Source organism: Pelmatolapia mariae, linkage group LG20 (genome assembly GCF_036321145.2).
Source record: "Pelmatolapia mariae isolate MD_Pm_ZW linkage group LG20, Pm_UMD_F_2, whole genome shotgun sequence".
NCBI lineage: Eukaryota > Metazoa > Chordata > Actinopteri > Cichliformes > Cichlidae > Pelmatolapia > Pelmatolapia mariae.
Genome location: NC_086244.1, coordinates 29,077,125 through 29,102,703, shown reverse-complemented (window position 1 = coordinate 29,102,703; position 25,579 = coordinate 29,077,125). Strand labels below are relative to the sequence as shown.

The 25,579-nt window shown below is 40.7% G+C and overlaps 1 protein-coding gene across 3 annotated transcripts in view; it reads right to left on the bottom strand.

Annotated features, from left to right (window-relative positions):
* The window catches only part of casz1 (castor zinc finger 1), a 169,480-nt gene that overhangs the window by 71,168 nt on the left and 72,733 nt on the right, over nt 1-25,579 (bottom strand). For 2 of the 3 annotated variants that reach the window (XM_065469673.1, XM_065469674.1), the window contains one exon: nt 20,213-20,260. Coding sequence is in view for 1 of the 3 variants with exons in the window: in XM_063464903.1 (XP_063320973.1) it covers nt 4,064-4,112 (49 nt within the window). In the remaining 2 variants the exon portion in view is untranslated. Of the gene's footprint in view, nt 1-4,063; nt 4,511-20,212; nt 20,261-25,579 lie in introns of those variants that run through there. The other variant, XM_063464903.1, reaches the window with a different exon arrangement.

The window sequence follows — 25,579 nt, the reverse complement described above, 5'->3', positions numbered from 1 at the left end:
TTGCTGACTGCTTTCACACACATTCAGCTGGAAGTTGCGGTCCGCCACATTCCATGCCCACTAACCTACGTACGGCCTGCTTCACACCTTAAAGACCCCCTGCCACATTTAAAAGGATTAGTCACCACATTTTGTGCCGGCTTAATCTCTCTTTCAGCTGGCCTAATAAGTGCGCTTCGATAAGCGAAGCATGCAAATTCATTCATGGCCAGTGGAGACCATGCTTTCAGACAAACACGCCAAAGTCTTGCACTCTGCTAATTACCTCTTCATTTTCCCCGTTTTCCCCTCTTATATAGCATATCAACAAGCAGAGATTATTCTACTCCCTCGCTTTGCATGAAATTATAATTTCATATGTAAGATTAGGGGGGGAAAAAAAGTTACTGGATGCATCTCTCCTGACTCTGCTGCGCACCAGAATACATGACACGGCACATTCAACTGAGAGATAAAAAAAAAAAGAAAAAAGATTTATTTTCTCCTGGTTATGATGATAAAAATGTGTGTGTGGGGGGAAATATTAAAAACATTTTTTTTTCTTTTATGTGCTTTTCTAATTTACAGTATAATTTATAAGTGACTGCCTTCCATTTTGAGGGAACATAATTACGAAGGATATTTCAGCATTTCCACTACTCCTATTCTGAGTACAGCAGCTTCACAAACACGCAATATCCGTGACAATAAAAACTTAGCAAGTTATGTTTTAGATAATAAAGGCAATGAAGACCCAAGGTGCAACCTGTTTATCATTCTGGAATATTTCTTCACCAAGTATTAATTAGGCCATTACTCCAGATTGGTGACGGGGAGCTTTGAGGTTTTAATTAGGTGCTGGCCACTGCATGAGTGCACAGGAGTGAAGAAAGGGGGTGGTGATGCCACTTGCCTTACTCCTGGCCCATATCAAGTAGCCCTGAACACTTTGGCTACTGCGGCAAGATGCATAGCAGCCCACGTGCATCTGGAGTTTATTTGATCATTTGATCTCTGATGTTTCCTCTTCCTGTCGGTGAAGGCAAAAAAAAAAAAAAAAAGGCCAGTTGGTGTGATTTGTGTATTAAAAGATGGGGGTTAAGGTAATTATGGTGTTGGGTGGTTTGTGTCTGGTGACTGGGCACAGGCTCAATCAGGACTCAGCTGTCCCTCTCTTTTTCTTCACCCCCCCCCACCCTTACACACACACGCACAATCACACACACACACACGTGCACAGACACCAGCGCGCACGCACACACACACATACACACACACACACACCTCCCTGCCCTTGTCTGCTGTCTGTGTCCCCCCTTCTCTACCCCTGCCACTCTGCTAAAACCAGGGATAACGCACACAGCCTCGCATAACATCAATCAAATACCGAGAGCGGACCATAAAACTACACAAACACTATACGCTGCCATTAACTACTGCATGTGACACTTGGTAAAATAGAGAAAATGAATTTGAAGATCTAAAAAGAATTAAAGGGTAAGGAAAAATAAAAGGGGTTTGTTGTTTTAAAGTTTTTTTTTTAATATACAGTAAAATGCTAAAATAAAATATCTTCATTTTTAACATTGAGAAGAAAACAAAACAGATGCCGTTTAAAAAAAAACCTAAACAACACACATCTATTTCTAAATTCAGTAGCAGAGAGTGAGGTCTCATTACATTCAAATAACATAAGTGAACGATAAGAAAAATCTCACATTTTGGTATAATTTTAAACATTTATTAAATAAATAAATGTGGGGAATGCGAGTGTTTTTCCTCGGTTGACAAGGCGATACTAATCACCTCGTTGCTGAGAAGCACTCTTCCCTGACAAGGCTCCTTAGAATACAAGGATCCCCCAGGAGAAATCGGCACGAAAGAGGTTAAAGACAATGACTCGCATTTTTTCCCTCCAAACGTCTCCCTGTTAAATTTATTTCAAAACTCTGTTAATCTGCTGTACACAACATTTCCATTAGCATAGCCCGGCCCCCTAATAAAAATTCCAGCTAGTTTAATTAAAAAATGTAAATTTACTGTCATCCAAGGAGCTGCAGAAATAGGAGTGCAACAGCATATTTTATTGCTTAAGACATCAAATTGATTCGGGTTATTGCTAAATTGTGATAAAAGGTTATTGAGGGCCTTCAGACCTGGGCTTGTTTTTTCTCCCTCATTTCATCCTAGTTTTGTGGAGGGCCGTAAACGATGGAGAGGGCCACAAAGGGTTAATGAGACGACTCAGTGAGGGAGAAGGCAATCAACATTATGACTCATAAGAGGGGAGAAAAACATTTTCCAAGCTGACGAAAAGTTTGAAATTAGGGTGTGTCACAATAACAGTTGAACTTGTTTGTTGTTATTTCAAACGATAATGCAGGACACCTTAAATAACCAGACATAATAACCGAGCTCTCGCGTCTGCCTCTCCTGAGTGTTTGTGAAACCCTGTGGTCACAGTGGTCTACTATACAGTCTGTCAGCGTTTTATTTGATAAGGCAAAAAACATCTTTAATTTACATTAATCCTGCGATGCACAAGTCAAAGCCGATGTCGTGCCAAAAGTGTCTGAAGTGCAACGCAGCGCCGTGAAAAAGGAGAAAAGAAAAAAAAAAAGAAGAGGATGAAAATAAAAACAGACATAACTGACAAACATAATAAAAATAACAGCCTCGTGCAAAGCTCGCTCGAAATATGACTTGCGTAGTTTTTTTTTTTCAGGGAATATTTTAAAAAAGACAAAAAAAGAATAAATATATTTTCATGGTAACCTTTCTGTAATTTACAACACTGACATCAGTTTAAAAATACCCTACTCAAAAAAAAAAAAAAATACCACAACGTCTGCTAAATATTTTCACACCGTGTGAGTTTAAAATAAGGCATTTTAAAAATAGGGTAGATAAAACTGATCAAAGAGGACCGATTAAGTCTAAAAGAACTTGCTGTACAGTTACCGAGCAGTAACATGTATATGTGGTAATAATGAAATATACTGAGAGTATTATTACACACACACACGCACACACACACACACACAATGAAAGGAAGACACCACTTGGTGTGCAAGCGAATGGAAAACACACGAGAACACACTGCACGCGCAAAACAGAAAGAACTAAATGTGACCATAAAATGTGACTTCTTTTAAATCCCACTAAAAAAACCCCTTCTTATAAGTGGTGAGGAGAGTGACGCTTACACGTATAATCCAGTTACAACAGGACAAGTTTATCTTTCTAAAAGTACGCGCAGAATCACTGATGTTAACCTGGCAGCTACAGGTTTTTATAAAAAAAACTGCCTCACAGGTGTGTGTGTGTGTATAGAAAAGAAGATGAATCAGAATCATCGTATTAAATCACTCAAACGAATGGATTGTTTGGTTACAGTTTTACCTCACCTCTAATGCATTTAATTTATCTGTTTAATGCATGAAAATAGCCTGTGCACTGTATGTACACTATTTAGAAGTACCTGGCAAGGTGTTAACACTGCTGCTGTTCCCTTTACATGTGGACAACATAAGCAACACAACAGTTTGTTTGCTTTGTCCCCTTAGCAACAAACCCTTAGGCCATTCAGGTTGCCCTAATGGCATTGCCAGCTCCTGCGTGTGTGCCAAACCAATATCTTTATTTCTACAGACTCAAACTGTGGCTTATCAAAAAAAGAAAAAAAGTATAGCTGAAAGAAAGAACTAATAAGCAAGAGAAGAAGAAGAAAAAAACAGGCTGACAGGGAGTTGTGCTGCTCTCTAGAAGAGAGACGTACTCTGTCAAGAGAAAATGAAACTTGCTGTGTGAACTTTCCTCACATGTGTACTGAATGTAACACAGTGTCATGAAGCGTGTGCTGAGGAAACAGGCAATCATATTTGATACTGCAGTCACCTTTGGGCACTGTCAAAGAGCTATAAATAATGGTGTCGCAACACTTGGGTATACGTACGAGCTGGCACATAGTTTAATCATGAACAACTTCCCCTCTCTGTATATTTAGTCAGAGATAAAGGCACACCTTAAACTGTCAGCTAATAAAACACATCTGACAAAGACAGAAAAGAAGAAGAGTACTCACCATATTCAGGGAAGTCGAAGTTAAATCCTCTCAGACATGTAACTTTCATAATATTACTCAACTCTGTTAGAAAGTCATTCGAATGTTGGTTGTTGGAGGGGGGGAATACAGCGGAAAAGTAACTAGATTTAAAAAAAAAAAAAAAAAGAGGCTTCCTTCAATCAAGCACTAAACTCCTTGACATGTAATCTGTCAATAGTTTGTTGCTGAGATAATGCCGGCTGCCACGAGCGGATTTGATTGGCAGCTTAGGGTCTGGCCCCTCCTTCCTGTGGTTTGACGGTGGTGGGGGGGTTAGGTGAAAGAATATGGAGCCTCCCCCTTCCCTGCTCTGTCTCTCTCTCTCTGTGGCGCTCTCTCTCTGCCTCTCGTGCGCTGCCTCCCTCTCTTGCTTTGCTCCCGTACACATACACACACACAGACAAAGCTGTTGGTGATGTTGTCTGAATAGGCTGATAGGAAATTATGGCAGAGGAACCGGAGCAGTTTTTTTTCTCCCTCCCTCAGTGGGCTGGCCTTTCCATCTTTGTGGTCTTCTAGCCTTTCAACTCTCTTGGGTGGAGCCTCCACTGCCTCTATTCAAATGAGCGAAGGGGGGGGCACACAACACTTAAAAAAAAGAAAAAGAAAAAGGGCTTTCTAGAGAATAAGAGTATACGTTTATTAAAACATATTATACTTTGAGGCTAATTATTTAAATCCAATGCAGTGTGACTACATGTAAAAGCTGCTTTTAAACACATATTTAATTAGCGTTCTATTTATAAAGTACAACTAAAGCAAGTGGAAGAATATTTCCACAATTTTGTCCTCACTTATTAAATCATAGACTGTATGTTTGATGTGTACATAGTCAAAAGGGCAGAATAAAGCCAGGCACATTTCTATTTGGTAAATATGCTTGTCCTCATGTCTATCACAGAAGCGTTAAGCTTAGAAAAAGATTTCACAGAATACATTTTCCAGCCCTTTAGCTTAAAGCGAATAACTCTTTTGCTCCCTCACAATATAGCAATCCTCTCCATTTCAGCCCTGCATGGTATACTTTCTTTGCTTCTCTCTCTCACTCAGAGCGCTCTGGTTCTCCTTCCCTCCCTCTGATAAGCTATCAGTTTTCATTGTAATTTCAGGTGAAATGATAAACGACGGCCGTTACCAGGTGACAATGAATACTTTATAAGACAAACCCTTTATTTGCCTGGCAGTTTCTTCCGCAGCAGCATGCAAAGCGCCTCGGGACCATTTGTACATAATGCCCATATACTGTAAACATGGTGGTGTGTCAAGAATGTGGAATTTACAGAGCGACACAAAATAACAAGAAAGTCTCAACTTTCAAAGGTAACTGGATATTCCTGTTTTCCACGGCAGGTTTACTCTGAATAAAGGTGTTGTATAACTAGCATTTACTGGACACAGAAAAGAGGAAATGAACAACTTTATGGCTTTGGACCATAATACAATAATACATAGGTCGGGCTTCAGTTCCTGAGTGCTGTTAGTCTGAAGTATGTACATAAAACTGGTTTTGGTTGATTCTGAAATTATGATGACTCATCCTGGCTAATAATGGAAAAAAATAAGGCTTTGTCTCCTCCTTCCTAACCCACATAAAGGAAAATGACCTTAAAAGAGTTTCAATCAAAAGGTTCCACCCTCGATTTAACTTTGTACTGTAAATACTACTTTTATTAGTCCGTGATCTAATGAAATCAAATTGTTTTTGTTGTGCACGACCTGACTTGGCGGCCGGTCTTTTGTTCTGTTGCTGGATAAAAATCTTTTGTGTCAGTCTCCGTACAAATAAATAAATATATATGTTGTTAATGGATTTGTGGCCAGTGTGAATTGCTAGATTGAAACTTGAAAATATAATAGTTACTAAAAATGAATGCATGCCACTGATGTGGTAGAAATATTTGAAGTGGTGAGAACATCTGCCTGGGTCTAACGCTGTGATGCTTTTTGTCTCACATAGGTGGAGCATAACAATAAAAACTTCCACAGTATCTCAAAAACTTGATATCAAGGGGGCGAGTGCAGGGTGAATTCTATTCATGTAACAATGTCCGCAGGAGGCAGGGTCTGTCGTCCATGCATTACAGCCTTCTGGACCCTCGAGCTGCCATCTTTGGGGGCGAAACCATTACTTTTCAAAAGGAGCTGTGGGGCTTTTCGTTTGATGTGGCGTGAGGGTATTGTATGGTGCATGCGGGAGAATGTTGAGGGCAAGGTGGAGTGTGTATGCGTGTGAGCGTGTGTGCGCGCGCTCCTATGCATGTGACATGGTAGGGGTACATCAGTCAAAGGGCCGCCGGGGCCAGACGTTTGGCTGCCCCTGACCGTGCGCTCCAGGAGGGGCTGGTCTGGTGCAGGGCCCACTCCGAGTCCTCCATTCCCCAGGACAAAAGCTATTGCCCAGTTGAAAGATGTGAATTCAGCGGCTTTTGTGCCCAAAGCCCAGAGACATGCCGAGTGAGAAATCTGACCTTTGCCGAAAGTCAGATTGTGTTTTTGAACCCCTCTTGCTGTCTCTGGCAGTTCGGGGGGCAAAAAAGTGACTGAGCGAATAGGCTGGAGTGGGTGTGAGCCGGCGTGGGGTATAGGGGTCTGTCCTGACTGGTGGAGTGCACAGGTGGGGGTGTGAGAGACAGAAGGAGCAACAGTCCGGCGTGAACCGCTCCGACTGTGCGTCTTAAAGTTTGAACACAACAAATTAAAAACAGTTTGTGTTTTTCAGCAGACAATGAAGCAAGTTTATTCCTGATATTCACTGTCATGTTGTTGAAAATTGGCAGGAAATTGAACGTGTAAAAGCTTAATTCTGAAGCAGGGGCTTTTCAACAAGAGTTCACCTCAGTGTTCCTCGAGGTTGTCTATGATGTGGAATATTATTCCCTCTCACGTCTGTTTATATTGCATTATATATTTATTTTTAAGCGGAGAAGGAGCGGAATATTAAACTTACAGCCACAACAGCGATGATCGCAACACACCACATTTTGATGATCATCATTTGCATGACTCATGACGATGATTCCTTCGAATCTCATTTGATTTTCATAATTGCTGTGTAGCTGTATATGCGTCGACATACATACGCTAGGAAAAGTGCAATGAAAATCTCATTAAAGGTACATACTTGAAAGCAATTAACGTGTATAAAGTAGAAGGTATATTTGGGGCGCTGATATTACATGAATCACGATATAGCATGTTGCTTGGCGGCACTGTGTTGAGAGCAGAGATTCGGTAGATAGAATAGGCCTATGTTTTTCAGTCATACATTTTTCTTGACACCGCTTTCATCCCCCGGCCGTAATCATCATATCTCCCCCATTGCTCTCCCGGATGCAGACATCCATAATGCAATCTTCCTAATTTTGATCCCTCGCAATCTGGTTTTAAAAGGGAGGAGAAAAAAAAGGGACATATTTCTGAAGGCTCGCTCGGTAATCATTTTAGACAGATAGCCTTTCCCATCGCAGATGAGCAAATATTTGTAAACCAGCTATCTAATGGAAAATTATAGTGAAATTAGAGTGAAATTCATGACAGTGAAATCCGATTATCTGTAATTCTATTATGCCATCTTAGCCCACACAGCATATTTTTGTAGAGTTTTTTCCATAAATACCTATGCCAGGGGTCTTGCTAATCAAATAAAATTGAAATTCATCTTCCCATTAAATTCAATTAGTTGCAATTTCTAAAGCCTAACAAAGATTTTAATTACTAAATTATAAAATTCTCCCTAGCCAAATTGGGGAGAGAAAAAGTGCATCCCCTGCATCTGAAAAACAAACCCATGAAAGGAAATTGTTGATCAAAAAAGATATCCAGGGGAAAATAACATTAGGGAGAGCACTGGGGCCCTTATTCAGCGAGTCTGGGTGGGGAGTGACGTGTGCCAAACGCTAGGCTCCTGGGCTGGAGGAAATGAACTTAGCTGAGGTTCTCTTTGTCTCTAAATGTCTGCCCTCAGAGTTATTATGCTGTAATTGACTAATTGACACCTTAATTTCATTTATGGGGCTCCTGTGTTCATAAAGCAACCTCTGGGTGGGGCAGTGGTCTTGAGCGGAAGCAAGGAAGTCAACATCCAGGACACCAGGTAGGGCCTTAGGCCTTCGGTTCTGTCCTCGGCAGATGACGATTATGTATTTGATAATGAAATGGTCAGGAAGAACACACTGACTTAGTGGAGGCTTAAAGAGGAGCATCTTACTCGTATGTTTAAATCCCTCTGATGCATGCTGATGTGTTATAATCATGCACGCCCAGCCTTACAATCTGTCACTGCAGACACAAACGACCTCCTTGAGGGTCAAAGGAGTTTATTTTTAGGAAGCGAGGTTCTTAAACTTCACAGGTGAACACAGATGCATGTTGCGTTGTTAGATTTTAACTCTGATTCGTCCGAGGAGTGAAAACAACTTAAGCCAGGAGTTACTCCTGGTAACGTGGAGCGGAGGGGGGAGTGCTAACAGGACAGCTCTGGGGTCTGGGGGTCAGCTAGCAGGTCCATTTCCCAGCCCTCCCCTGCTCCTCACCAGTGGGCCACTAAAATAACAGCTCAGCACCCACTGCAGACTACAAAGCTCCATCTGAAAAGGCACCTGCTGCTGTTATTCACTTTAGCCCTTTTGGCAGCTCACTCTCTCTGTTTAAAGGACACGTAGAAGAGAAAGAGTCACTGGGAAATGATGAATTATTTAAGTATGATGTCTAATTGTTTCAAGGCAGACATCTTGTTTCTGGAAGGTAAAGCTTGGGGGTGGGTGTACACACGAGGGGAGGACTCTTTGCGAAGAGGTCTGTCGACTGTGGATTGCAGACAGTCTCGCACTTGAAGAGGCTGCGTAAATATGACCAAACTGAAACTTTAATCTGCTTTTTCCCCACCCAAGCTGGCTGGGTATTACAGATAATCTTTTTTGTGTGTCATATGGTGGGAGATATAGATGGAGCTAATTTTTTAGAGACAAATCTGATATTTGTCAACTGGTTGAAAAAAACCTGGGGATTTTCTCCTAATCCTCCCTTGGATGTGAAGGCGCGTTAACAGCAAAATGCAGATGGTGTTTTGTGCACGGAGAGTACCCAGCACTCGGCGCGGTGCATACGGAAAGGCGCAGCTAGCCTCGCTAGGGCTCAGCACAACCTGCAGATAGCGAACTCCCCCCCCCAAACCTCCCCCCACCCACCAGTCAATTAACAAGCCACTTGTGAAAGCAAAGGCATGTTAGTTTATTTCAAAGTGCAAACTTTGCAAAATACATTTCTTGGTTGTTTCTCTTTACTTTTTGTTTCCTTGCTGACATAACATCCTTACTTCTAGGCTGTGTTCATCAAATATTCAGTTGCAACTCAATTCCAATAAGGAAAAGAAAACAAATTATAAATAAAAAGGAGGCATAAATCTTTCAGGATCCTAATTCTAACTTTCCCTTGGAGTGTTTCTGTCTTTATTTTGTCACATTAAGCAGTTTTGCTTTCCGTTCCCACTGCTAGGCGTGGCTCATTTTACACTGGTGGAAAGACTCTTTTATTCTTCTGTTCTCTTGTTTTGGAACACTGCGCATTTTGTGGTGTCACTTCTTTTATGCACAATTATCACTTGTGTAACTTCTGGTTTTGTTTTTATGAGAGATAGAACAATAAAACCTATGTGACGTTCCTTTTTTGGTCACTGAGGGACTGTTGTAAGTCTGCACTCACCCCGTCAAGTATAGCTCCGGCGTTACTACAACCAACCACCACAGTGATGCAAAGCTGTGCCGACTGCCTTATCTTATCCAGTATTTTGGGAAGATATTTGCTCTGGTCATTTTAGCACCAGAATGCAACATGGCAGAGCACTCTGGATGCATTCTTTAACTGCTTTGTGGCTCCGCATTACATTTGACATTGTACTGATAGTCTTTCAGAGGCCTTTAACACGCATCTTATCTTGCAGCACGATCTAGTGCCAAAGAGACTAAACAACTTAGAAACCTTACCTGAGAGGAACATATGGTGTATGCGCTGAAATCCAGTACACTTCATTATTGTTTAGAGAGGTTTAAGGGTGTGTATTCCTGAACCAGTTTTCTGAATATATAGCTATGAGTAGTAAGGTTGGCGGCCAGGGACACAGCAGAGTAATATTTGGAGGACAACAATGGTTAAAATATATGCAAAAGGGAAAAACCTCTGACAATCTTAAACTTTAACTAAATATTTACTTTAGGTGAACAGTTTCTTCCATTCAAGTCCCACACAAAAGGAACTTTTCATTAAGTTTGCATCTTCACTTTTCCAAAAAGTAAACTGATTATTTTATGAATGTGCTTCACCTTTGGGATTCATGAATATTGACATCTTTCATATTTAAATTAAGCGAAAGCTTACAAGCTTACAAATAACTGAAATTTGTATTAAGCTGCCCCTTGTTCTTTCATTCATTTAAAGGTGAGACAGGAGCACAAAAGCTTCAAAATTTAAACGCAAAAAGCCAGGAAGTTATATTAACCTGCGCCGTATGTGTTTGTTCCCCACAAGATGAAGCTGGTTTTTATTGATTAGTCCAGCTACAGAATAAAAAAGGATGACATTATACGCACTATGAAATTCAGCATTTTTTTAACCTTCAGCAATGCTTGTCATTCCCTTGTAAAATAAATATATAAAAACACCAGGAGAAGGGGAGAAGGGTGGAAAAAAATGAAGAAGAAAAAAATCACTAAAGCTCTTTTGCTGTAATTGGCTGAATAGCAAGGGCAGCAGAAAATTTACAGGCAGACAACAGTGTGAAGGGGACTCGGTCACAATGCAAAACTAAGCCCTCAGCACCAGCAAGGGAGTAAGCAAGCCAGAGAGTCAACTGAGTGTCTAGGTGCCTGTCAAGCATATCTTAACTACCACGAGGCACTTGTCTCTCCCTAGCTTTGGCGTTAAGCTGCAGATCACAGTCCATTTTCTGGACAAGTTAAGTAAATAACCCAAGCAAGCATGCAGAAGACAGTGACAGGGAAAGAGAAATCCCCCAAAGTCACAGTGGTGACACTCTACTAAATCCAATCAAACTGAGGAGAGAGAGGGAGAGACACACACACGGGGAGAGCGAGAGAGAGGGAAGGAGGGAGGAAGATATCCTCTTTGGTGCCTGTGTGTGTCCAACAGCATTGATGCAATAACACCTCATTCAGTGTTTAGCCCTTCTCAAAGGACAGGCAGGGATAACACTTTAAACCCTGTGGCTTTATCTCCTGCAGATTTTCCATAAAATGCCAAGCCAGGGAGCCGGGGCCATGTGACAACCATGTAGGTCAGGGCAGATGGGGGGTAGAGAGTGTGGGAGGTGAAGGGAGAGAGAGAGAGTGGGGGAGGATGGGAGTTTTCTAATGGAACTGTTGAAAATAGCTTGCAGTAACCAGATTAGATCAATTAAGATTCTGTTTGTAGCTGTCGCTGCATACAGCAAGACTGAGGCTTTAAACATGTAAACACAGAGCAACTACAACACCAAGCAGGAGAAATAATGTCCACATTGTCCACTTTATTGGGGGGGAGTTGATATGTTTTTGTGAATGGGCCAGGTTAAGGTATGTGAATAACCAAGCCAATTCTTTTTGCAAGGGCAGCTCATAGAAAGTGCTTCCACGCTGGGATAAACTGTGTCTTTGAAATTCTCCACATATCTTCGCCACAAATTAACAAACGGGAGTGCAACAGGTAAAACAGAAATAAGCCACTTTCTTCCATGCGGTAAATCTTTTCTGCACGAGCGGTTGACCACGTTCTGTGGTCAGGTGTAGTTTTTTTTTTTTCGTTTTTAAATTTGAAAAGTCTTAATTGATTCAGAAAACTTAACAACCTTGTCCTCTTTACAATAGTCAGCAATTAGACAGCTCTGTCTGACCAATGAACTGAAATACATTTCTCAAGTTTTACAATTTGTTATATCTGTGGATAAAGTCTATCTCTGTGCAACGGGCTGGTGATAATGGAAATTAACAGTGATCACTGAGCATAACTAGATCTGTTATGTAACCTCTACACACCACTCAACCCACTTATCACAGCTTCTGCAAAACACCTGGTTTACACTAAGATATGTATTATTTTGCGAACGCCGTGCAAGGCTAAGGATGTGTGATAACAATAGCCTTGGAAGAAACAAGCTCTCGTGCTTATCAAACACACCTGCAGGCAGGTATCCCTGACCTTACAGCCGGTTTGCAAATTCAATACGTTCTACATCTTGACTCAAAATCTTGGTTTCTGTGGAAACATTTTCTGGTGAACAGCCTGATCGTTATCCATGACATTTTCAGAATACAGAGATATGTCAATATTCTGAAGCTCATGGGTTTGTATAATTGAACTGGAGGGGGGGGACTTTAGTTTTCATATGCCGAGGGCACAGAGGTTCCCAGTGGAATACCAGTGATGCCTGATGGAATACAAAAGATGGACCGGGATTATGCTTTGTGCTACTGACTGACCTTGACTTATGTTTTGACCCACATCCACACTCAATCACATGATTCTGTTTTGATCAATATAACTCAGGTGGGATGTACCAAAAGATGTGGCCAAATAGTGACTGTATCCCCTCTGAATATCTGCGTGTCTACACTTGTCCCGAGCACCACTGGCTAGCTTTGTATAAGCTGGCCTCAATCAAGCTCAAAGGCACCATCCCTGTGAAAATAGTATTGATCATAACGAGCATCTATCCATGCATAAGAGCTTGTTTCAATTGATTTTTCCTATTTGAGCTGAAAAACATAATAGAGTTGATATGAATTACAGGGTGTTTTGCTTCAGTTCATCAACACAGCCCAGATAATACTTGCCGTTACCAGGGAAACATGATAACAGTTTTTGTCTGTTTTTCAACAATCAATTACTTTAATGCATTTATGCTGATATTTACACAGAAGCAAACAACACTCTGTATAAGTCAGCAACACAACAACTAGGCTGTTTGTGCGATAAACATATGGGGGACGTGAATGGGCCGTAGATGATCAACAACATTTCATTCCACTGCAAGAAAAAAATTATATCTTTGCTTACCACTAATGTTCAGCTACACGCAGCATAATACCGGCTGTTGACTAAATGCAGGTTACTGTCATGCTTTTGTTCTGCAACACTCCATCAAGTGTGGTGGCCTTTGCAGGTATAATATTCAGAATAAATACAATACGTTGTAATAAGCTACATAAAATAACTTGTTCAGCAAAAGTTTCTGCGCACTCCAAACTCTCCCACTTGTCACGTTATGCTCTAAGATTTGCTGTCGCTAATTCCCAAGCTCAAGGCTGATCAGTGTTATTCTACTGACACTTCCCCTAAAGCCTTCTGACATTAAGCCTTTATAAGACAGTTATGGGTATTACATTGGTCTTGCAACATAAACTACTTTTTATTCCTTTACCATAGCGTTTAAATAAAATAGCTAAAGCAACAGATTAAACTCAATAGGCCAACAGGCTACCTCCATCCTTGTTAACAAGCAATTATTGTACTGTTATCCTTGGAGTGTCTTCTGTAGGTTTTAGGCTTGGGGCCTTAATATTATTAAAATAGCCTAGGTGCAGTTTCATACAAGGAATACAATGATGTCCATTTACATTTATCTCACTGTCCCTGCCCAAATTTTTATCTATATCATTCTGGGCCAGATAAGACAGATAATAATAACACAATATGGAAAGATTTGCCCTGGATAGTTCGAAGGAAAAGAAAACAGGGAAAATCAACTTACACCCCCACCGCACAACCAAAACAGCCTATTGTAAAGCAGGTAAAGAGATTAAAGTCTGTGTTAAATCACAGGGTTACCTTGGGACAAAAGCTTGGCTGTGCTGACCCATCAACATGAAACTTTAAAATGAAAACATAAAAATAGGATTACATTTTTTTTTTAAATGCATGGATGGGTAGGGTCCTCATTTTAATTCACTGTCACTCTAACAAACCTCCCGAACAAACAATCACTAAGTAATGCAACTTGATATTGTATAATAGTATATTTTAGCATTTATTTTTATAGTATTTTTTCAAATATCTCTGGCACCTTGTATATAGAAATACAAAGATAAAAACATTTTAATATCATAATTATAGATATTTCTTTAAAAAAATCAATAAAATGAGTTCTGTAAATACAAAAATTGTATTTAAATGAAGGCATTTCATTTAAATACAATGAATTTAAATACAAGCCGGACTCATGCGGATGCTTTTTAGGCTTCAGTGCTCTCGCTTCTCATTCACTTTGAATGGTGTAACGCCACATATTGCTGAACTGAATAATGACAATAATGATGCGTTACTTTGCTTGTGCTGCTTGCACTGAAAGTTGAGAGAAATTCTATTTCTGAAGTCTGGCGTCAGCCAATGAAAAAAACGCCAGTGCAGCCGATAGCCAACGAAATCATGGAGCGACGTCGCTGGTTCAGGCAGCTAGCTTTGCTAATGCTACCTGCTAAGTGAAGCTCAGCTAGCTTGCCTTGTGATCAATGTGTGATTAATGCCATGACGATGATGCGAGCAAAAAAAGAAACAAAAAAAAACAAATAAACAAACAACAAAAAGGATCAGGGACACCCACAGTCAAGCTTTGAAGCAACACATCTGTGCAAATGCTCCCTTATTCCTTAACAGACTGACTGTTAATATTTAAGGATTTGACTATACTTCCACTCATCAGGTCGTTTGCAATAGTTGATTTGTCTTCCCTTATTCTGCTTCAAACCAAGGTGACCCCATAATGCTTTCAAACCAACTCTATTTGGACTGATTCTTCCAAATATCTGCCTGTTGTTCTCGAGTTATTAGTGAATAATTTGCCTTGAATAACGTGTTAATTTCACTTCAACTGTAGCAAGTTCAAAACTTAGCAGTGCGCAATAATAGGCACTTGTATTACTTTTGCTCTAGTTTGGCATGTGTGTCAGAAGAATCATCCACTCAACATCTATGCAAACCATTCTGTGGCAGTGCATACACTCAAAGAGCTGCCATTGTTTCAACGCACCAAAGTATCATCTTAAAAAACATTTTGTGACACTTTGTTGAGGTAAAACACGTCCTGGTTCATTATCGCTATAGTTAGAGGAGCTACCTGAAAAAAGCCAACAGTGACACAGTAAATCTGATGAGAAGACAGAAGCAACTTGGCAAGAAAGAGCAGCAAAAATGTGTAATTCTTTTGAAATCTTAAAAATAAATTGAATGCACTGAATACTTAAGCTGACTGTTATGCTACCTGGCTAGTTAGCAATAACTGTCATGTCATTCAGTTTCTAAATGTAATGGTGAGTCCCAGTCAGAAACACGCTATCACTGGAGTGAGTTGTGACATGCAAGTTCCGAGATATCTGGAACCAGCACAAAATTTGTCGTGCTATTTATGCCACAATTAAATTCTTTCCAGATTTAGACAGTAAGCCTATAAGAGATGGAGATTTCTAAGAAAAGTCGGGACTGCTGAAAGCCATTCACAGTGACAGTCACTCTGATTTTTGGGTCCACATTACTGTTTCTCACTGACAAACAACAGTCAGTGTTCACACACCAAGTGATCCTCCAACTCCAACATATAATTATATAAGGAACATGTGCATATAGTTGGACAACAGGATCCCAACAGGAAGGCGAACTTTGGAACTCCCAGTGCTTTACATAATGGTGAGCCCAACTATAACCTTGTAATTTTGTTCATTTGGGATAATTTCATGATAATGTCAGTCTTCGAGTCATACCTCACCGCTTATCCTATTTCTTGCGGGCAAAAATAAAACTCTTTGGCTAAGATGCTTTTCTGAGACATTAAAAAACTGTGTTTTTTAAAATTATTTTCACACTAACAAATGATAAAACTGTGTTTAAGTGGATCTAAAGTCTATTGTGTGAGTCTTTAGACACAGGTCATTTTCATTAAGCCAAGACATTTTTACCTCCTGCAAAACAAACACTGACAGCAGCCCTCCTAACCTCTTTAACTAGTTAAAAACAAGCATACTTCACTTATTGACAAAGTTTCTTAAAGCTTAAAAGTCTTACTCTATCCAGGTCTTTGGGCTGAAAATAATATGACGCTCCATCTTTCAAAGATGTACTTTTCCTAAAGCATTGTTGATTGCCCTGTGTCCATTACTTGGAAGGATTATGATAATATTCCACATTGTGCTCGGCGTGATGCACAGGAAATTCAATACTCAAAAGGTTAATGCAATCAATTAGGATGACAAAGGAGTAAAGTAAAACCCTCCTGCTCGTGGAAAAAAGAGACAGGAGAAGAGTGGGGGAGAAAAGGTATTGAAAGCTTGAATGGATCCAGAGAGAAAAGAGGCACTTGAAACGGCAGAAAAATGGCATTTATTCAACGTGTATCGTCCAAGGCCAACTAAATGAAACACACACAAAGTGTATACAAAAAGAAAGAAAAAATAGCTCTCAGATAGCGAATTGCATCATCCAGCACTCAACCAGTTGTAATTGAACAATACAGGAGCAATATTTTTGTTTGAAGGTAATCAGATACCTAAGCCAAGGAAAAAGTGGCCAGTACTAGAGGCTTGAGCATCGATTCGTAATGCTCATAACGTTCTATGGACTTTTCCCCGTTCTGAGTCAAGTTTTGTCTCCGCACTCCATTCCCATGTGCATTGTTGCATGGGCTGAATATTAACAGCACAACAATTGTGTATGGGAGAGATATCTTTTGTTATTTAGATAGATGTTACAATGCCATACAACACAAAGGAGTCTCATCATTGCAGATAAATGGATAAACTTGGATGGCGGTATTGAGCTCTACAACCGTTGTAATAATCCATATTACCTTTTCAGCCTCACTCTGTCAAAATGGTGATGTATTAATCACATTTCAGCAATCCTCCATGGCTAATGATAATGTTATGAGAGTCTGGGTGGCAATATTTCGCTAACGTCTGCAACGCCTATTTTCTGCCGATAAGTTGTGCAAGAAGAAAAGCCTAAAACCTTGTAATCCACTTAGGTAAGGCAGTAGACTTACCTACTTCTGCAAACACACAACCTCATAAATCTACTGCACCTTCACATTCTTAAAGACTGTCGAGCCTGAAAAAACTCCAGCAGATCCTTCATCCCACTTTGTTTGTACCAAATGAAGACATGTTTCACATTTCAGACCGTTGCACAAGGTAAAGAAGTGTGCACGCACAGGCCCCAACAGATACTCTGTGTCTCTCTGTTAGTCTCCCTCGCAGCAGCAGGAGCAAATAAAGCCAAAAAATATCAGAGCTTCAGCGCAATCTCCAACCTAATATAATTTAGCGAACATCTTCAGCAAGTAAGCTATTTGACATTTTGTTCCTGAGTGGAATGTTATAAATTACAAAAAGAAAAAAAAAAGGATTAGACTTAAAACATTGATTTTCTGCCAAGCACTCTGAAGTACTGCCTTTTTATTCTTACTCTTAACTTTCATTTAGCTCCTCTGTGAACAAATAAAGAGGAATGTGAGCAACAACAGGCAGAGGAGCTAGTGTTAGGCGGTAACCAGGGCTTTATGTTTTGACCATAAGAATCACTTTTTTTTTTCCAGGGGCACCTGACCTACATCGCATTTTTCTGTTTGGGCATTTTCAGGTCCAGCAGCCACGTCACACAAACAATGGAGCAAAATGGGCTTTGAAGTCAGCCCTGAATGAAAATGGAGGGGCTGACACATGAAATGCCCTCACAGCTGGGCTGCCCCAAGTCAAAAGAAAAACAAATACTTTGAATGAGAGGGGGACACGCCGCTCCTGTCTGAGCTTCCTAAGGCCCTAAGCCGCCACCGGGAGGTGGGCTTTCACGATATGCCGGTAATGATGGATGGATTGGGAAGAAAGTCTATTCACATGGAGATGTTACATCATAAATATTTACACAGGGCTGCCGTTTCCATGTAGCCTTTGCTTGTTTTGACACACTGGAAAAATTTTAAAGGACAAAAAAAAAAGTGCAGGAGAAAGAAAAGCGCAGAAAACGAAAAGGCAGCCTCTCTTTTTTGTTATTATACTATACTGAGTGATACAATAATACTAAATTGAGTTACATGAGTTGTTGCTCTTTTTCTCAGTGAGACAAATTATCTTTCCTACGGCGAACTGTGGGCTTTATTTACTTTTATTTGTGACTGAATGAACTCGTGTTTATTACAGAATCATTGCCCTCCTACACACAAATTCTGAAAAACTAACAAAACACCAAACAAAGAGTCTGAGTTTCAATTATCTATCGTTCTCAAACCAGTCATAAATTTTCTCTAAAGCTCTACAAGTGCTGGTGGAGGGGGGAGGGGACAAATATAGAACAAACAATTTAGCAGATCGTCACCTTACTTAACAATCACACCCAGTCTGCCTCATCTATCACTGCGACCAAAGAGAAGTAAAAGGGAGACATCAATGTTGTTTGTAAGCAGCCATACAAATTTCTGCTCAGTGAGCTCAATTAAAAGCCTTGAGGTCCCCCGAGACCCCCTGTAACCAGTGAAAACAATTTTGGCAGTTTAATTTTCCTCCCACTGTCTAAGAGAGGGACTCCACTTTCTAGCCTCTACGTCTGTGGGAGCCAAACAGAGAAGGAGGGGGCGGGGGCCGGGTGGTGTGTGTGTGTCATGCCAGCCCCGTGTTGGAGCAAGCTGGCCTTTATGATTAGTTGCATTAACGTATATCAAAAGCCAATTAAACTAACTGTACCCAGTTATGCTGTTGTTATGCGGTCAGAGGCTGGAGTCTGTAAGTAGTCTGCACAACAGTCGAATCTTAACTTTGCTTCGACTTCCAAAGGAACTTGTTTAAAGATGTCCCCGAGTGCGCATACCTGTGTAAAGAGAAATCTCAGCTGACCCTCCTGTTTGCTATGAATTATCCAATCTTTGTGGAAATCTGAGGATAGTGACATCATTGCATTGCAGGGAAGCGCGCTGGGTGTGCATCTTAGGTTCTGATTGATACAGGGAGTGTGTCTTCTTTCTGGTGCGTGAGTGACACCACCAGAAACAAAGGAGCGTTGGTGTAGCCCTCCACCTCAATTCCCGGCCATGCCAACCCCCCCGCCCCCCACACCCAGTGATAGCGAGGGGTCTCTGGTTTGACATGAGACAGCCCAGACTGTCACTTCTGAATGTTTAGATCCCTCTTGACTAGGAGGCCAGGGGCAAGGGCTGTTGTATGCATCCTTATGACAGACTCCCACATCAGCATTGTGCTCATACCAGCTAACATCATTAGCACAGAAGGTTTCATCTCAGGGAGAGAGAAAAAAAAGCAACCCAGTTTCTTCAAGTCACAAGTCATTAGTGTCCTCTCGAGAGTCAAATTGTACAGAGGCAGATTTTTTTTTTTTTTTTTTATCAGCAACAAAAGGTTTTATACTCTTGTTAATTTGGTGGATGTCATCTGTACTTAGATGTCTGTGTCTAATGTCTGTTACAGTAATAAATGCCATAAAGTGGAAAAAATTATATTATTTTGTCGAGATGACAATGTGGGATGCTGCTACAACAACATCTAAACATAAAACAGGCATAAAAGAACGGTTCCCCAGATAAGAAGAGTATAGCGTGCAAAAATGGAGAAACCGCAGCGCTATAACATGCTGATTTTATTACCGCCAGTGCAAAGTTCCAGTTCTCTAATAGATTATTAGTTGTATTTTTATATTCTATATGTAAATAAGCAAGTCAGCTAACACACTTCTCAACAGCTGTTTATGTCAGGAAACAAAATGGCTGTATTTATAGGAAAAAGCATAATTCGGTTGTAGTAGTTTTTGAGTCACCCTGACAGGGTTTCTCACGCACAGTGTTAGGAGTGCATTTGGTTCCGTATAGATCACCCATAGTAAGAAAGGCACAGAGAGAGAGAGAAAGAGAGAAAGAGGGGGCCCTCTTTGGAAAACAGATACATCAGTGAGCCTGTATAGTGTACAACATCGCTGTGAGTTAATCAGTTGGAAAATAAAACGGTGGGATTCTAATAAGTCATTTGTCAATTTTTACAACCCCCAGACACATTGATCCACGGGGATTAATGAAGATGCCTGATATTGTTGGAGATATGAACAGGGGAGATGGTGGGGACAGTAATCAGTCATGTTGGGGATTTGTCCTACCTCGTTTTCTCTTCCTGGGGAGTCACTGCGTACAGGAGCTCACCTCATCTGAGAAGAAGAGCAAAGGAAAAACATTAAAAAAAAAAATAAACCCAGGCACTGATTATTCCGATGTATATGCACGTGCATACATGTTCTCGAGAAATCCATACATTCACCCAGCTCAATCTAATCTGCAGTGGCTGACATAATGTAACGAGCCTCCAGATGATGCAAGAGGAAGATGGGTACTTTTTGTTCACTCCTTTCCTTTTGATATGCAGAATAATAGTGCACAGATACCCAGGCCCCACGTCCCAGCTGGGGGAAAGCAGTGACTGAAGGAGGAGACTATAGTTTGTAAAGCCCATTGAAGCATGGGGAGCAACTGTACAGAGTACAGTTGTGTATGAACCACGTCTGTTCATATTTCAGCCGTTTGCCAGAAATAAATTAAGTTGGAGTATTCTAACAGTAGCTTCCTACGTCTTAGCTGAAGGTGAGTTGACACAGTCTTATAGAGCAAACAATAAAACAAATCACTTCCCTATGAAACCTTGGGGGCAAAGCTTACTTGTTGGCAGGGATACAGAGATTCAAATACTACTTAGATAACGAACACAGCTGACGGGGCCAGAGTATGTGATCAGACAGAATATATGGCGATATCTCCATATTCATATTGTGGAAAAATGGCATTCATTGTTAAAACATGAACCTGCTGCTTTTTCTCATGCAGAGACAAACACACCCTCATATATGACATCAATAAGCGCAGACAAAGTTTTGAATCAGGGCAGAAACTGACTTTGGCAGAACCAGTTGAGTCACTCTTAAATCCTCTCAAAAGTTTCCTAACCTTGAGAGCCCATGCATCCCAGAAAAAGTAATAATAATTCTAACCTGATCTTCCTACTTATTTTATATCTCCCCTCAGCAACCTAACTTCTTCTCGGCAACAGTGCAGTTATTAATTCATGAGGCACTAATTAGTTCTTTGTTTAATTTTGTGTTAAACAGACTGACCGGAATGATAACGACTCGCGCTGTAGCGCTTCGGTCCCATGCCACTCCTGTTTGCTACAACAAGGGAGCATCGTGCGACTAGCATGATGAACCCAATTCCCTTCTAAGTTGCACTTCATTAAGTCAAAATGTGACAAGGAGCTTAGAGGAAGAACTGGCAGATCTGATCATACATAACAATGCAGGCCCAGTAAGTTTGAGGGGGGGGTGGGTGCTGGTGCACGAGGTGGTGTGCGGGGTAGTGGATTCCAGCATGCATGTTGATAATTTTCTATTTTTAACCCTTGGGGGCCGTCTTTCATTTTCCTTTAATTGTTTTTGTTCAGAGCTGCAGTGTCCTCTTTTTAAATTGCAGCTCCTATCAACTCTGCTGATCAACCCCCTGTGCAACATTGCAAGCAGACAAGTAAACAACAGGGTTGCCCTTTTCCTGGATGTAGTGCAAATGCTCCGGTAACATGGGTGACAGTGCACGCGCATACATAGGGTCAGATATTTACACATTATGTCCAAGGAAACAGTGAGACGGCATGTCGGAGGTGCAGCGGCGACAAACAAATTGAACTTGAAAAATATCGTTTTTGGCCATGTGAGTTGAAAAACCTGCTGAGTGGAAACAAAGGTAAAAGACAAACGCTTGATCACAATGCAAGAATGCATTAAGGTAGTGCCATCTACCCATATTTTAAATGCCTTTTAAGAATGTTTTTGTTGAGGGAGTAGTTGGGAAAAACGTCGTTCATGAGAATCACAAATTTACCGTCTCAAAGATTTTTATTAGCTATCCCGAAAAAACCTCACCTTCTACATCCATACCTTTAATGGCATGCCTTCACTCGATGCAATGCCCGAGTCTTAAAAGAAGCTATACACACACTGGGTAAACCCTTCAGTAAACTACAGTCATCGGTTTTGTACATGTGACAGATAGCACTTTCATTGGGATATTTTTTTCCACTCCAAATCATCTGCTGACAAGCTTCGCTAAGATGTTTAGCCTCTCCAAGTATCTTCCCACTGGCTGAAGATATGATAAAATCAAAAAGCAGACAAGTAATTACACTGTATAATAGGCAAGATTGGCATTTTCAAAATCATTTTCATGTGGATGGAAATGACATTGCACAGACTATTCTGTATTCACTGGTGCAGATAAATAAACAAGGCATGGAGAAGAAGGGGGGCATACAGAATGCACAGTACAATGGCAAGCAGGTCAGTAATTAGAAACTCTGTTTGCACAGTAATAATTTTAATATATTCATCAGGAAACAGAGCATGCCTAGCATGATAAAATCCTATCAAGAAACATATCCCAACTGCAGCAACCTTTTAAACATACTGGAAGCTCATTGTTGAGAACCTGAAATAGCAAAATAAATATATAAACACACAAAAAATTATAAAAGCATGCAGCTACACAATCCCTACATTGCAAATTTCACCCTTATCAGTTGTCATTATAGCATGGCAGGGATATGCAACTCTTTCGAAATGCCAAAAAAGTCTTCGGTCTGGATCAGTACCTGCAGGTAAATGTGCTTCTGGAGCTTTTGACCTCTTTTTATCCAAGTGCAAACAAGCTAAAGCCCTCCAACACCGAAACATGTTCGGCGGTGATTGTGCGAGCAACACGTGTGTAACCTTGTTTGTTATTGGGGTGGCAGTGATGATGCTATGGAAATTATTGCAAATTGCTTAAAGGACTCCTGACACGTAAAAAACCTTGACCTCGCAATGTCATTTCCCAAAGTCAGAATAATGTGTATTTGTTAGAGAAATTCAAGGTGGAGGACAAAGGTAATCAGCACGAACAACATTTTTACAGAAGTTCAAGGAGCTCCAAGCTAATCATCTATGAACTATGCAGCTGCTTTCATGCATGCATATGTCGATGGCATATATATGTATGTATACACACACAAGGCAAACCACAACCGGATACACTAGAGCTTTCTCTAAACTTAAAGATGGTACACAAGATGAGCAGATATATCCCTCTGTAATGTTGCAATTATTACCAATTTAAATAACAGGAACACATGAAAAGCTACTCAGCTCAACAGAACAGTTTTAAATAATAACCCTCGTTGCTGTAATGACTGCCAGTCCATTGTCTAAGTTTCCTGGTTTCATTTCCCACACATAAACTCAGAAACTTACTAGTTTACGTGACCTCATTCTACATGAAACAACCTCTAATTACATGAAGTGGAAGCCGCAACAAGAATACACTTCTCACTGAATAGGTCTGTACTTTATGTCCTCTAGCCTGTGTTTCCTTCTGAGTTTTTAAACGCGCTGCAGAGTGAGCAACTGATCATTTACTCATGCATATTTGACAGCACCTAGTAGGCCCCTTTTTGTTCTGTCACTTCTGGCTCCTATTCTCCTTTTCCCCTAGGAGAGGACAGAGTCAGGGGCTTGAGGGCAGCTACCTCCACAGTTCCGCTGTCCCCTCCTCGCCTAATTTTTGTTGTCCAGCCCTTTGAAACCTCAATCTCATGCAGAACCAAAGAATGGTGATCCATGTGCAACAAGTGCCGGTGCCATGGAAACCCCCGTTTTGCCCCCAAAATATTCCTTTTTATCCCTTTTGAAGACCTGTCACCAGGCAAAGCAGGCATCACACGACCCTGGGCCTAGCCATGACAAAGCCTATTTTCTGCCTGCTTCTTGATTGATTAAAAAAGACTTTTTAGTAAAACCATGTTAAAGGACACAAAAAGTGACACGCAGAAGAAAAGGGGTCTTGCGGATGGCCCAATCAGACGGGTTTCCCTGTACTAACGCACAAAAAAAAAGACAAAAAGAAAAGAAACAATATCATAATCGCCACAAAGGAAGGGTCAGGCCAAAGCATGAAACTCGACGACAATGGTAATTACGAAAATGAAAGAAAGATGGGTTGGAATTTGGTAGGTGTGTTACATTGAGCTACATATCAAATTCTTTTACATGAACTGTGTGATTTTTTTCCCTGGAATCAGACCACTGAAAACTCGCTTCGCTGTAGCTCTAAATACTGTGGTGGGTTTTCTCTTTGGAAATGACGCTCTCGTTACCGCAGGATATTCATATCCGAGCATTGCTCTAGATTATTACAGGTTCCAACCACATTTGGGAATAAAATTAGGATTGTAGTTCATGTCTGATGTGATCAATATTCTATACGTTAGACGGGTGACGGAGCAAAAAACAAAAAGACTGGCTCAGCTGCTCTGCACGCGCCAAACGAGGCCATATTACTAAAAAAGCACAGGTCGATAAGAGACTATTTTTCTGTTTTTGTTGGCACTGTGTCATATCTCTGTGACTTAACAGTTTTTGCTCACAGAACATGAGCTGACTTATGTGGAAACTGGTGTATCATGTTATATGTTTTAATATATCAAACGTGCACAGGAACACTTTCATCAGCACTGAAGAAAAGAAGCTGCTCTCTTTGTTTCTGCGTAGAGATGTGGAGCAGATATTTACCAAGAGGATAGGCAGGGGGTGGCGGCGGTGGTGAGAGGGTGCAGAGAGGAGGAGAAGCATTAGAAGCGTCCACACATGAGCAATTAGTATTCCAGATCCTGATGGTTCTAAACACAAAAAGGCCTCACCAAATCCCCACGGCGGAGGTGTCAGACAGAAAATGACGAAAATCTGCTCCTTGACAGGGAGTCATTTATATTTTAGCTTCGTTCCATTATCTTAACGAATCCATCATCAGCCAATGCAATATTAACAGCAGAAAATCAACTCATTAGATCCAGGGGGATTTAATCAAGATTGCAATCATGTATGCGGTTCCTGGAGAGTTGGCTTCTTCTTCTTTTTTTTCTTTTTGGTCCTTTCCACGTAATTGCCGCATCTCAGATCTTAATAAATTATTCTCGATCTGAGATTGATGCCCTTTTTTTTTCATTGCCTCTCACGCCATGCACTCACTGTCTCCAACTATAATATTTACCATAAACATTATTATGTCATGGGCACACAGTTTAAAATGGCCTTTAGCTAACTCGCAGAAGTAATTGGCTTCTCCAATTCTCTCTCGTTTCCTTGCTAATTGCCCAGTGATATTGCTAACAGTTCCCCGAGAAAGAAAGAAAGACAGAAAGAAAAGAAAAGGCCTCTTTTGCACAAGCTGGGATGTGTTGCTAGGATTTTTCAACCTTTATATGTGGATGTAGAAAGAATTTGCCGTGTTTGATATTGCTTAACAAGACATGCAAGCAGATGAAAGGACATTCCACTTTTGATATGTAAAACTTTATGTGAAACCCTGGAGGCAGAGAGAAAATAGAAAGAGCTCAAATTTCAGGTGGATATTTTTTAGTCATTTAGTCTCAGTTTCTGGAGAAAAAACAACAC